Source organism: Eufriesea mexicana, unplaced genomic scaffold, assembly GCF_001483705.2.
Source record: "Eufriesea mexicana isolate 0111107269 unplaced genomic scaffold, ASM148370v2 scaffold572, whole genome shotgun sequence".
Taxonomy (NCBI): domain Eukaryota; kingdom Metazoa; phylum Arthropoda; class Insecta; order Hymenoptera; family Apidae; genus Eufriesea; species Eufriesea mexicana.
Window position 1 is genome coordinate 845,878 of NW_016908738.1, and position 14,233 is coordinate 860,110.

The 14,233-nt window shown below is 26.0% G+C and overlaps 3 protein-coding genes across 4 annotated transcripts; all 3 read right to left on the minus strand.

Annotated features, from left to right (window-relative positions):
- Positions 1–1,034: 1,034 nt before the first annotated feature.
- Positions 1,035–2,667, minus strand: RpL9 (ribosomal protein L9). Of its 2 annotated transcripts, none has more exons than XM_017897707.1 (4): positions 2,626–2,667; positions 1,801–1,939; positions 1,250–1,577; positions 1,035–1,160 (listed from the first exon to the last, which is right to left on the minus strand). In XM_017897707.1, exons 2-4 carry the CDS (start codon positions 1,936–1,938, stop codon positions 1,054–1,056), a joined length of 573 nt encoding a protein of 190 aa, XP_017753196.1. In that variant the 5' UTR covers position 1,939; positions 2,626–2,667; the 3' UTR covers positions 1,035–1,053. The 2 variants fall into 2 exon arrangements, with proteins under 2 accessions (XP_017753196.1, XP_017753197.1); XM_017897708.1 differs by lacking the exon at positions 2,626–2,667 and adding an exon at positions 2,227–2,245.
- Positions 2,668–6,124: 3,457 nt separating this feature from the next.
- MAN1 (LEM domain-containing inner nuclear membrane protein MAN1) lies at positions 6,125–10,958 on the minus strand. The gene is made up of 11 exons (XM_017897693.1): positions 10,462–10,958; positions 9,530–10,212; positions 9,344–9,446; positions 9,076–9,278; positions 8,123–8,337; positions 7,874–8,002; positions 7,649–7,778; positions 7,049–7,322; positions 6,761–6,979; positions 6,513–6,697; positions 6,125–6,439 (listed from the first exon to the last, which is right to left on the minus strand). The coding sequence occupies exons 1-11, from the start codon at positions 10,626–10,628 to the stop codon at positions 6,312–6,314; spliced, it is 2,436 nt and encodes an 811-aa protein (XP_017753182.1). The 5' UTR covers positions 10,629–10,958; the 3' UTR covers positions 6,125–6,311.
- Positions 10,959–11,890: 932 nt separating this feature from the next.
- LOC108545850 (mitochondrial-processing peptidase subunit beta) lies at positions 11,891–13,832 on the minus strand. Its single transcript, XM_017897645.1, has 8 exons — positions 13,635–13,832; positions 13,331–13,502; positions 13,094–13,250; positions 12,798–13,009; positions 12,585–12,728; positions 12,364–12,509; positions 12,094–12,297; positions 11,891–12,031 (listed from the first exon to the last, which is right to left on the minus strand). The coding sequence occupies exons 1-8, from the start codon at positions 13,830–13,832 to the stop codon at positions 11,891–11,893; spliced, it is 1,374 nt and encodes a 457-aa protein (XP_017753134.1).
- Positions 13,833–14,233: the final 401 nt, after the last annotated feature.

Below are 14,233 nucleotides of genomic sequence, written 5' to 3' on the forward strand. Positions count from 1 at the left end.
TCGATCTCAATGAACTTGGAAAATTACGAAATTGGTAAGTTCAGAAATTAGTCAGTATAAAAGAAGTATTTCATTTCATTGTAATAGTTACAATTAGTGAAGTAAAATACAAATTTTCTCTTGTCAAAAATATTTATAAGTATGTAATCGATTGTTAATTAGCCTCTTGAACCTTACGAAAAAGTAAATATAAAATTGGTGTACTATTATTATAATATACTCCCACATTACAACGAACGAGTTTTAAACAATCTTAGAAAGAGGTACAAAGGTACTTCCTTGATTAAAATGTACAAAGACATTTTCTTTATTTCAATATTAAAAAATTGCAATATCACGAAAATTTACATTTTGTGTACACGTTACACGAAATAAAATATTTAAAGAATGAGATATTTTAGTACTTCAAACGTAGCATATTAGTATTTATCATTGTTATCTTCACCTTTTATCTAGAACCATTCACTATATAGACCATTGTAGCCATAATAAAAATGCTTAAAATGATTTTCTTCGATAAATGATTATAACATTATTTACATATTAAATTTATTAGACTGTTGTACCATTCAATACAAAATCAAATATAATGTGATTGAATAAGAATCAATGGACTTCTGTCATCCAAGAGGCTACTATCATAATGAAATACATGACTCAGGATGACCATTGACCCGACCTCATGATATTTATCAAGCTTATCCACGTGCCTGCAACATTGCTCTTCTACTGAGAAATATGTTTATAATTTCTGTATACAATTGATCACTTTTTAATTACTTAAAATTATTACTTTTGCATAATTTACATATCTATATACATTAATATCATTACCCATGCTTCATTTCCTATAAAACTTCTTGATTTTTTTTAAAAATAACCAATCTATGAACTTACTCAATTTCATATTGTATGAACATTTATAAAAAATAGTATTTTACCATCATATATTTATATTTTCGTATTTAATCAACATTAGTACGTTTATTTATAATAAAAGGTCATTAACAAAATACAAATTAATAAAAACCATATTCACATTGTGAATAACATTTATTCATCATCTTGTACAACTGTAGTTTTTTCAGACACATAGATACCATCCAAGAACTTTCTAATATCCTTGTTTTTTACAGTTGTCGATTGTTGTATAAGAGCAGCTAAAATTAAAATAATAGTTAATTACAACTATAATTCATTTATGATAACAATTTGTCCTATAAACAAATATTTACAAATGATTACTTACCAGATCGAGAAACATCTTCTAAAGAATTTCCTTCTATTATAAGTTCCTCTTTTTGTTTAGCTGAATTTGTAACAGTCACTCCTGGTGCCATCTTTACACGGCGGATATACTTTTCACCTAAGAAGTTACGAATTTCAATAACTGTATTATTTTCAGTAATAACACAGTTAATGGGGAAGTGAGCAAACACAGCTCGCATTTTGTATTGATATCCTTTAGTCACTCCCTTCAACATATTTTCAATATGAGAACAAACTGTACGAACAGCTGCTAATTCTTTCTTTGTTCCAAACCATTTCTCAACTTTTAATAACCTTGGATTTACCATCTGGAAGAAAAAAGAAATACTGTGCACATTTAAAAACAGTACTGAATTATATTTCAACCTATTCAAATGATTATATTGATCAGATATGAATTTATCATTTATTTAAAAAATGAAGGGGAATCCAAATATCATCAAGTAAGAAATAAATTCAAATATATTTATATTAGAAATAAATACTATATCATAAATATTTATATCAAAAACATTAAACATTTATGCTTACACGGATATCAAGAGCAAGGTGTTTAAAAGAACGTTTTAGCACACCTCTAGGTCCTTTAACAGTAACCAAACGGGATTTAACTGTAACAGTCAATCCCTCAGGTATTTTTACAGTCTGGTTGGTTACAATTTGCTTCATCCTGTAACATAATAATATAATACACTAATTAAAAGTATAATAAAGTTTTAATCAAACATAATTGATAATCACATTGTAACATATATTATATTTTGAGCAGATAAGTATTATTCTTATATAAAAGTACAAGTATATTATATTATGTAATGTTTTTACTTCATTAAATAAATCGTTAATATTATATTTGATAATATTGATATACAGTAAAATAAAATTAAAACTTTAATAAACTTTCTAACTTGGTTACACTTTATTTAAATACTAATTAGATATAAACAATATATATACCTTATTGTTGATACTTATATTGCATATTATTTGTTTTCTAATGCACAAAAATTAATAGGTTATGCATCCACCATATCAAATTGTCAGATTTAAAGTATTATATATAAACATAAAAAATAGATTTAATTTTCACCATTTTTTAAGTTGATAATACTAATTACTTAACATATATACAAATATATTAAAATATTTGTGTGAACTTTTTATACAAAAACAAATATTTATAAAAACTAAGAAAGAAGGTTATATTCCATTATGATAAAAATTATTTTCCAAAAATAATACTTAGCCATGCACAAACATAGCACATGATATTAAATAACACGCATAACATATCACAACATTCATTGCATTACTAGATTGTTTGAGATTTTACCAAGTACCCTATAATTTTATTACCTCACACACGCTACGGTATAACCGGAAAAGACAGAGGCGTTGAAAAAGCATGTCTACTATCCCTTGAAGTATTAAAATTTATAGATAAGAACAAGATATTTTATTCTATCAACTTACTTTAATTTCTCCTTATAGATCACGTATTTTAAAGTTTCTTTTTTCAAACTATTTTTTATTATATAAAATAATAATTTTGAATAAATACCTCAAGCTGAAAAATATAAGATGCTTATTAATTTGAGAATATGTAATAGGTGGAGAAACAATCAAATGTTTTGGACTATTTCTTAAACATAAAATGTACTTTTTTATAAGTTAACTAATATCGTTTTAATTATATTTCTTTTTGTATCTATAAATAATAATCATTATAAATTTTTAAACAAAACATAACATTTTAAGATGAAACAATCTATGATTTCCTTTTTTCGTGGTCAAATCTTAGAACCAAATTTTTGACTGTAAAATGGCCGATTACGTTACTGAAGTAGCTAGTCACTACTAGTGTCTTTTGTGCGTGATTTTTCATGTTTAATCCCGCGCTTTACTTTAAAATACATATAAAATAAAAAATTTTATTATATTTAAAAGTAAAAAATAAAAAAAAATTATCTACTCTTATGAAAAATGTACAGTATTTTCATTTGTGAGATAAAATATAACTTTTGGTTACTTTTCGTGGACAATAAATATTTTAAGTAAATCACAACGTACGCAACAATTTCAAATTGCCGTAAGTAAATCATTATGTACATGTACACAAGTTGTACACATATATAGTATGCGCGATAGTTTTATCAGTAGTTTTCATGACATAATTTATATCAACATGTAATTATTTAGTAAACGTTTAAAGTAATTTTTTTTTAATGTTCATCATAATTCAATACTTGTATCTAAAATTTTGAATATTATAATTATTGTTGCCTATTTTATTTTAAATAAAATAATAATATGTTATACAGTATTCAGAGACAAACAATACATCACCAAAGGAATTTTTATATAAAAGGAATAACCTTGGAGAAATCATCGTGAAAGGACATTTGATGCTCCAGTATGTTAAAATGAATCTACAAATATCTTGTTAGTTAATATACTGAAGAGTGAAGTGATAGGATTATTCATCAAATTATTTTTCTTTTAAATAATATCAAATTTATTATTAATATCTAATCACTATTAATTATACAGAAATATAATTTAACGTTTAATTTATTTAATATTTGGAAACTTTACTGGTAAAATTTGTTTTATTATAAAAAAATTTGGAGCTTTCAAAAATACATAGGTATTTATGTATCAAATATGGATAAGCTCCAAGTAGATTTTATTAAAAAGGAATCTATAATGGATGTAGATATTAAAGAAGAAAAATCAAATACATTTGTCTCTAGGAAAGGTAATGAAATAACTATAGAATCAAATGAAACATTGGATAAAAAAGATATGTTAATAGCAAGGTTACAAGAACAAATTGCTAAACAAAAAGAATGTATATCATATTATGAAAGTATAGTACAACTTATGAATTATAAACTCATGAAATTGAAAAAAGTTCTTAAAGCTCATCAACTTTTAGAGGATCTTGATTTGTAACTTTGGTTGAAAAAGATATTTAACATTTATTCCTTAAAACATTAATTGCAAGGAAATGACAATTGTATTTAGAATGAACCTATTTTTTACTTTCATACTGGCAAAAATATGTACATATTTATGTTAATTTTCTAATAAAAGTTTCAGTATTTCAATAATAATCATAATATTTATAAATATCTAAACATAAATATCTGTAAAAACTGATGTATGTATTATGTAAAATTCATGTTTATTAAAATCTTTTTAAATTTCTCTTAACACAAAAGTTTTACGTGAGTTCAATTCCGCTTAGATATGAAACTCATTGAATTTATATGTATAGTTAAGGAGTAATATTATTATTACAACATTGAATATACAGAAATTAAATTATATAAAATATAAATATCAGATAATTTCAAAATTCTTATAGACAGGTTTTGCTCATCGATAATATGTTGCAACTATTGTTATAATTATCAAAAACTATTTTTTATTTTAAGTTTGTCTATTAATTACTTAAAAATTTTGTGCACTTTAGAACTGTAAATGTCTGACTGAAGATACTACTTTTTACGAGCTATTTTATTCTGTTTTATGTTTAATTATTCGCTATATTTAGCATATCTCATTTGTTAAGATCACATTAAAATTGTACCTACAATTTGTTCATTAGTATTACTATGGTTTGTGTACATTATAATATACTGATTAACTAAATTTCTTTATGCATTAAACACTGTTAAAACCAGCATGTCAAAATATAATAAATGTATAATTTAAAAATAAGAATAAAATGTCTTCAATAGATAACTTATGTTGAATATGTCAAATAAAAATATTAACTTTTATTGACCTTAGTTTGTACTGTATGCATTACTATTCTTGAAAGTTTATTATTTTCGTTAGATCTTTTTCTTTAAACGCTAATTGAATTTATGTTTAATATTATTTATTATGGAAAAAAAAAAACGAATATGTGGCGGTAAATAAGTTAAAGGAGTCTGATATTGTCTCCAGAACTTCATTTTTAAGAAACATATATAGATATCAAAAATCGTTGGAAAGTACACAAAATACAAAAATTTAATTTATTTATCATTTAAGTAGCAATATACACTGTTACACGACATCGTGCGCAAAAGAAAATATTAAAATATTGATACTACAAAATATAAAATAAATTGTATTTTACAATACTTGTGTACTGAGATGCAATAAATAAAATTGTTAGTAAGAATAAAATAAGTCAATACTTTAAATGTTTAAGATCATCTTTCTCCCGCATTGCTTGTCTAAAAATATATATAACATTTAATAAATTTATATCTACATATTAATCATAATTATCAAATGCAAATACAAGCTATGTTACGAATTACAATACAGTGTTATAATATATTCCAATTTTTCAGTACGGATGCACCTTTTTTTTAAATTTTACATTCGAATTTTAGTGTATTTTATACAACTCTGAAGGAATCAAGCATTATTCGTATATACGAAATTAATTTCTGCTTCACTGAATATTAGTAAAATATAAGGGACCATTAACAATTTACGACGTAGCTACTGCCATTTATCAACAGGATTAGAGACTATATGATAAATTAATTTTTCTTTAACGCACAAGAAAAATATATTATATAATATAGAAATTTGGATATGCATTCTAGTGACTTGTATATTGCTACTTGAAAAACGTTTATAAAATGCAGCGTTGAAAATGATGTTTCCACACTTACTTTACAGTAGTTTCATAAATAGTATAAATGTTGAGTCTTATTTTTTTTGACTTTCGTACCTTAAAAAAGGTGATAGAACATAATAATATTCACGTTACAAAATCAAAACAAAAATGTTTATAAAAAAGTCTCTGTCTATTCGATTCTTAGAATTCTATCACACAATCGCGAGTTTCACAGATTTTATACCTCTACGCGACAGTACGAAATTCTACTCTTTTCCAGAGCAAAAAATATAAGTCTCGCGAATTCTGGTCCGCAAACAATTATTTCAGCGGCAAAAACTCAAATTCTGCTTGTTATTTATATATATACAAGCAAAGAGGTATTTTGTCAATTTACATCCACATGGCATTTCTACTAGTAATCCGCTTGCATAGATAATCGTTGATTGTTACTTGGTTTTAACGGTGTTGTACAGCGACGTGCGTCTGGAAATCTTTCATAATATCTCTCCAATCTCAGGTACTTCACAGTTACTAAATGACCTAAAAAAATATCGTGTAAGATTTTAATAGAAATAATAGAGAAAACATATTAATAAATCTTTTAAATATTTACCATCAAACCAACATCCATGTAAAGCCCTATAAGCTTTCCCTGCATCTTCCTGTGACATACATTTCATGTAAACACAACCTTCTCGACTACCACGGTCTACACGGATGTGAAGAATTTTTACGGTCTCTCCACATTTTTCTAGAATAGCATCTTGTACCTTCGTTTCCCAATCATCTTCAAATTCTCTACAGAAATATACATAAGTATATATAAATACATGTATGTATGCAACATTAAGAATTACTTACACATCAGCATCAAACATATGCCTTATTTTCAAGCAAGGTGTTGGTGAACAAGTCAAACTATTGACAGAACCTTCCATTGTTTCAAATGCTTGACCTTGCCACACTTTAGATTTTTTGCTTAAAACAAAATTTTGAGTATTCGATTTAAGATTGTTATTAGGCAACCAGCGCCATACATAAAATTCTTCTCCTGCAACCTGTTGTACTTCTCTTCGAATTCTAAAATTAAATACTTTTATTTGACATAAGGAAATGTGATAACTAATAGAATTTGCAATAATTTACTACCTAGATTCATTTTCGTCTAAAAATTTCACTGCTTTTTCCCAAAGTCCAGCCATTTTTTTCCTATCTTTTGGAGGTATTAGATTATCACGTACATGATTTATGGCGAGAAAACTTTCTTGCGTACCGCCGGGTGTTGCAACTGCCGCATTTTGATGGTGAATCTCGACCATGTTAATAATATCACTAACAAGTTTAAACACTTCTCTCTCGGTACTTTTCTTGTACCTTATATACCAAACGAATAATTTCTGCATTCCTGTAGCTGCTAAGAGGCCTGAGAATATATTACAATATTATTTATACATGACAATAAATTAATATAATATAAAATTTGAGAACATACAATGTACTTTCAATCTAATGTTACCACACAACATGAATATCAAGCGTCGCGATATTGCATGCACAAGAGAATTACAGAACAAGCATTATTGTAGCAAGAGACAAAATTTACTAATGCAACGTAATTACAGTATTAAAGTACTAAACTTGTAACAAAACATAATGTTTTAAAATATAACATTATCACGTTATTATAGAACCTTATGGAATTATATTTTCAACAAGTTTCTTCCCATAATAAGTCGGTCAAAAATTTACCAAGTGACACGATTAGAAGGGAGGAGAATATGGTGAAAAGCTTATTCTTGATAAGACATTGCATCGGCAACTCCGGGTTTATTATCATCATTCCGACTTTTCCATTTAGACGAGTAGAGAATAATTTACTCTGAAATAAAGCGATACTTTTTTCTTTAATCTATATACATTAAAAGAAATGGAAATAAAGAAGTAAGAGACGATCAAGAAACTCTTTTGCAATACCAAGGAATCCAAAACATCGCCAGAACTACCATTATCATCACTTATATCTATGAGAGAAATGCCCCATCTCGGATTTTTTATGACAAGTAATTGTGCATTTTGCAAATCTTCTTTTACTTCCAAACTTGTCTGTAACAGACACACACGCACGCGCACACACATATATATATATACATATATATATATATATTATTTATATATATACACAGAACATAATAATTATACTTTATTTTAATTAATTCACCATACCACTTTATTACTCGTGAACATTTGCATGATCTCAGAATCGGTCAGGTAAGGAGTTTCACTGGAATTGTCACATATCATGGACACAGCCTTTTTTGTTAAAATTGGTTGCAGTCGCTTTAACAGTTGTAATACGGAATCTATATTTTCTTTCATTACACAGTTAACTCCAGGTGCTTCTCGGTCATCTCCAGCAAAACATAATGGTATGTTGCTATCTACAAATTGAAATATAAGACTAAAAATAATTATCAAAATTTATAAAATACATATTTCAATTTATATCTTATAATCTTTACATAAAGAGATATGTTCTTATGTTTGTTTTGTTTTTACAAAAAAGGAGAATCCTTTAAAGAAGTTAATTAAATAATAACAACAATAATAATAATAATATATATTTTTTATATAATATATATATGAAAAAAATAGGATAAAATCATTATAATGGGAAAGGAAATAAAATATCAAAATTAATACATCAGTAATACTTATTATTTTATTAGACATGTTAAAAAAAACAATACATATCTTAAGCAGACTATCACAAAACTGATTATACATTTGTTGAATATTAAAGATGGAATTCATATAAGGCAACTAAAATCTACAAGTCACTAAAATTATTTTTAATATTCACTGAATGTTGAATAAATTTTGTAATAATGTAATGAACTCTATTTTAATAAATGTGTATTTATAGATTCTTTCTTTAGAAAATATAATTGCCACATAATACAAATTTATATATCCTATCTTTTAAAACATTAATAGTCATTTTATTCATATACATTACAAAATTTCAATTTTTAATAAAACATTGCAATATATTTATATTATTAACAAGTACGTTTAAAAAGCTTTCCCACAAATTGTTAGTTAAAATATAAAATTTGCATTATATTTCTGTAAATATTTTTTTATATTACTTAATTGTTACAATTCTTAATACCTACCCGTTGAAAGTGATGGAAATGTTTCTGCTTTTCCACCAAGTCCCATATATATAACAGCAAGAATTCCAAAAAATAAAGCAAGTACCACTACTAAGATTACAGACACCATATTGTGATTGTTTCGTACATCTTCCCTATTTGTAGACAATGGTTTAAATATTCTATTTACTGTTTCCCGAGGTCTATCAGTTGATGATGTGTGTCTAGAATTGGAGAAGATTTGTTTATATTATCTTATTGTATATAGTTTTATATAATTTACATATACCTTGAACTGGATGATGGATACAATGATCTTGAGGAAGAAAAATGACCATTTGAATCTTTTTCTTTTAAGTCTGGTAAATTCGTTGTAAAACGTGATGGTGGACCTAAATATTAATACGTAAAATAATAAATTATAAACTAATTAATATATATCCTCTAGGAATTGTATAAATTTAATAAGGCTTACTTTTTAAACTAGACAAGGCTGTAGATGGTAAATTAGTAGATGACCGTGAACTAAGTCTTCTAGTAAATTCTGAGAGAAATGGTGTCTCATAATTGGCTAGAAGATCTCTTTGATTTGCATTGTCTTTTGTACACATATCTTCATTTGGTGAATGTATTGGAGAAATATTTGAATCAAAAAGTGATTCACTATATTTGTTATCTTTTATCGTGTGAATAGATCTTGATTTTGAATCATATGATTTTGGAATTTGTTCTTGATCAGAAATGTTATGATCATAAGTTCTAGACTCATGAAATTTTCCAACATTTGATAAATATTTAGGTGGAGAATATGTTTTAGTTACATCTTCAACAACATCTGAATCTGAACCAGTTTCCAAATCATCAGTTATACTTGATACTTTATTGGTTTTCATGTACTTTTTATGGGTAGTTTTTGTTATTGTACGAGTTGTGAAAGATGAAGAATTATCATAATCTGGTACTATAGGATCCTTGAACTCAGAATGTGTTGTTCTATCTTTAATCGAACTTTTTGATATGTTTACATCAGAAGGTGCTAAAACTGATGTGGGTGGAGGCATTGGATTTGCTAGAGTTTGTCTTCTGGCACTTGCTGTTGCTTTTTTCTTTTTACTAGTTGTTGAACTTGTGTCATCATCTGTATCCTCACTACTATACCTAATATATAAACACAATAACAAATTTTAATGCAATCTTAAAACTCACTATTATAAGCACTATCTTAAATAATATGTAACTATACAAAAATATAAAGAATAAAATCTTACATAGGAAAGTTATTTAATTAAGATAAAGAAAAACAATGCTTAATGACATTTAAGTCTACTAGTATAAAGATTAAGTAAAATGAATATAAAGATATAAAAAACATCAAGAAATTACAAGGATATAATAAATTAAAAGTACCTGGCAGCCAATGAATGTCGTGACCCTGTACCACCTCGAGATTCAATGAGATTTTTTAGTTTTTTTACGAGAATCTTCCTAGTGGTTTGTGTTACCGGACCCACTGGATACCCGTACTCCATTAGTTTACTACGCAATTCTGCATCACTCAGAGCATCCACCGACATTTTGTTTACAGAAAAAAGTGCTCCTCTCAAAAGAACCCGGTAAAAATGTTGCCTCGTGCACGACGTTAGTACCTCTATGAAGCGTAGTTAGAATTTCGCCCAACAACAATCACACAATTAAAAATTTACTTTACCACTAAACTGCACATGTGTCACTTTTCAGAATATCATGAATGTTTAGCATAATACTGCACAACTCAGAAAATAATCTTGATTACAACTAAAAAATGGTGCAATTTTCTAACGGTCGCGGTCGCGCGCATACTCGTTCACTCGATTTCACGCTACTCAACCCTGTCATCCATAGTCATAGAATAAGGTTTATCAAGATAATCTACCCGAATCACAAAATCTATATTATCCTACTATTACATTTTTTATTCAACTTCTTATGTAAAATTGATTCATCGTTAAAACTATCTTCTCTTGTATTTTATTAAGCCATTATTTTCGCAAATGAACTCTCTATTTATAATAATAACAGTTCAAATATTCGAATTAATAAATACAGAAAAATTTTTAGTGAGTTACACATCATTTATTTGTAATTTTTGGAACGGAATTTTGGATTATGTTTGAGCAATGTCAACGCTCATAAGCTAATTATAGAATATACGTGTAATCATAAATTACGCATAGCCGTTATTGTAGAAACAAAAAGAAATAAACAATACTATAAATAAATATATTTTTGATATATGTTTGACGAATGATCCATAGTTATCGATACTTTAAACTTTAAAATTAGATAAACCTTATATTGCGGTTTGAAATGATTGAAGTACTTTTATTGTTATCTTAATTTTTTCTTTGGTTTATTTACATATTAATATAGTACAAAAGCAAAGATTTTCTAGTCTATTTTATAATTATTCTCTCCCCTTCTATATTTGATTAATGTCTGTATTTTTAGTTAAAAGTTTTGTACAAATGTTTTCGATTTTAACTTTAATTACATTCTACAAGATTAATTTGTACAAATCCTTAATATATTTTGTATGGAATTTTGTATTTTTAATCATAAACGTATTTTGAACTTTAAACTTTCTTAAATTTTCCTTTTATTCTTAGTTATAAACACTGTAACTTCAAATCTAATATATCTTAAGGTCCACACTAATTTTATATTTGTTATAGAGATAATAAATCTTTTTTACTATTATGTATTTATTCTGACATATTTATTGATTTTTAAATTATTTATATAAATACTAAAAGAAAAACCATTACTATTATATCATTTAAATTTTTTACAATTATGTTTAGTATCTTAGTAAATATAACCCATTTCTTATTAGAGAATAATCTGGCATATTTTCAATCCGACCAAGAGCTATAACAACTGGGCTTTGATCATAGATATATTTGGTAGAGACTTCCCTTATTTTATCTGCAGTTATTTTCTGCAATGTAAAATTCTTATTTTGTATGGAAAAAGTAAATTACTGAATATAATATGTTCTACCTTGTATTCTACAATTCTGTGTTCAATTGGTTCATAACATCCAGATCTAAAAACATTTTCAACAATATCAAAAAACCGATTTGTGGGATTATTCAAAATTATTAAATCATTTGTAATGCATTGATTAACAGCTCGTAATACTTCTTTCTCTGTTATTGTTGTACATAATTTCATCCATTCCTTTTGTAGCATATGAATCATACTCTATATAAATACAGAAAATGTAACAATTATCAAATGTAATGATATTTTACAATATTTAAAATATACCATAAGACATAATTTGTCACAAACGAAATAACAGCCCCAAATACTAGTAGACTGTGCCCAATTACAAAAGAAGGATTTATACATGTAACATAAATTTGTATTGAATGCAAAATGAGCAATAAATGGTGCATTATGTTGTCCTCCACCTCAAAATAAATATTACAAACATTATATAATACATACTAAATTATTAAATTAACAGGTATAGAATATTAACTTACTATATGTCTTATCCCAAGCACCTATGACTTGTTTAGCTACAGAAAGTGCAATATGATCTTCACGTTGTTTATAACTTGACCCTTCGATTCCTATTGCTACATATCCCAAGTCATTATCATCATCTCTTAATCGTAATTCAGCAGCTATATTGTACACGAAATATTAATATAAAAAACATAATGAAAACTAGTAAAATTTTTAATCTTTTTTACCTGAAAATCGATATTCAAATGATCTTTTACAAGATTGCATTTTGTTAAAAATTGCAAATGACGATTTATAATCCTCAACATTACACCTAAAATGTTGACAAACAATCCTTTGTAATTCTTTTAAACAAATGGATCCAGTGGAGACGATTGTCATGTAACATGTTTGAAATAAACGATTATGAAACTCAATCAAATTTTTTGTAGAGAAATTCCTGAAAATTTAACGTGCATTTTATAAGTAAATATATTTATTATGCATTTTTTTAAATTAAATATTTTCTAATCTTCATATTTACTTTATTATATTAGTATTAGGATATACACTGTTGCCAAGAGCAGTATCCTGATATGCAATACTGGGTAAGTAATCCATAACAACTTTTTCTTTATTTGACTCCATTTGTAAAAGCTCTTGCAAAATTACACATTTTTCTTCTGTAATATCTTTATCATCTAAAATATTAAAGTAATTCATTATTATATACAAATAATTTTGTTAATAGAACAAAATATATTTTTTTTCCATGACTTACATATTATTCCATTCAAAATAACATCAGCAAATAATTGAATGAGTTTGTCTATTTTACATGATAGAACTGTTCCATAAAAAAGAAATATGTCCCGCATAGCAATAGTTACAATTTTTCCACCAATTTCTTCTAACATGGTTTCTAATTGTTGTTGATTATTGCTTTTCGTTTTCTACATTAGGTGTCAATATTTAATAGTAATTTTAAAAAATTTACAATTATTTTATGAAGTAACTAAGTAAAATAATTCATTTTTGTTTACAAACATATTTGTTGTATGTTTTGTTATATTTTGTTATCTTACTCTGAAAAGTAAATGTTCTAAAAATAGAACACTACCACGTTCCTCTGGCATTTCATACATTGCACCAGCTGGAATAAAACATCCTATGGTAGTGGTAAAAGACTCTCTACATTCACATACAAGACGCATACCATTATTCAAATAGCAAAATTCTGTTGAACTTTCTATATTTGAATATGTATTTAAAACTTTAGACATTTTCCTAGAAATGCTTTTGCAATCTTGATATGTTTTGTAATATTTATTTGAAATACAAACAAATCCCTTAAAAGTGACATAGTGTTATTGTTAATATATTCTGCAAATGATTTAAAAAAATTATTGTAACACATACTCTTTTGATATATTTACATTTGCCTTGTATCTGGAATAAATATTTTGAAACTGCTATCATTTTTACTTCAAGTTATCCATGTAGAACATAATTTGAGTTACTTATATTAGATACATATAGAAACTATGATGTTATATGCATAACAATTGAAGATGTACATGTCTTTTCTTTCATTTTTCTTTTAATATATATTAAATAATAAATTAATAATAATTTAATGTATATTAAATTTTTTTTCATATCTTTGTATAGCTTATATATTAAA

What these genes read in the sequence shown, in the direction of transcription:
- MAN1 (XM_017897693.1), bottom strand. Translation starts at nt 10,628, where the DNA reads ATGTCGGTGGATGCTCTGAGTGATGCAGAATTGCGTAGTAAACTAATG. An exon ending in GCGATGTTTTGGATTCCTTG is followed by an intron (nt 7,779 to 7,873) that starts GTATTGCAAAAG and finishes GCTTTATTTCAG; the next exon opens with AGTAAATTATTCTCTACTCG. An exon ending in CATATGTTTGATGCTGATGT is followed by an intron (nt 6,698 to 6,760) that starts GTAAGTAATTCT and finishes ATATTTCTGTAG; the next exon opens with AGAATTTGAAGATGATTGGG.
- RpL9 (XM_017897707.1), bottom strand. Translation starts at nt 1,938, where the DNA reads ATGAAGCAAATTGTAACCAACCAGACTGTAAAAATACCTGAGGGATTG. An exon ending in ACCTTGCTCTTGATATCCGT is followed by an intron (nt 1,578 to 1,800) that starts GTAAGCATAAAT and finishes TTTTTCTTCCAG; the next exon opens with ATGGTAAATCCAAGGTTATT. An exon ending in AGAAGATGTTTCTCGATCTG is followed by an intron (nt 1,161 to 1,249) that starts GTAAGTAATCAT and finishes TTTTAATTTTAG; the next exon opens with CTGCTCTTATACAACAATCG.
- LOC108545850 (XM_017897645.1), bottom strand. Translation starts at nt 13,832, where the DNA reads ATGTCTAAAGTTTTAAATACATATTCAAATATAGAAAGTTCAACAGAA. An exon ending in TAGAACATTTACTTTTCAGA is followed by an intron (nt 13,503 to 13,634) that starts GTAAGATAACAA and finishes CACCTAATGTAG; the next exon opens with AAAACGAAAAGCAATAATCA. An exon ending in ATTTGAATATCGATTTTCAG is followed by an intron (nt 12,729 to 12,797) that starts GTAAAAAAGATT and finishes TGTACAATATAG; the next exon opens with CTGCTGAATTACGATTAAGA.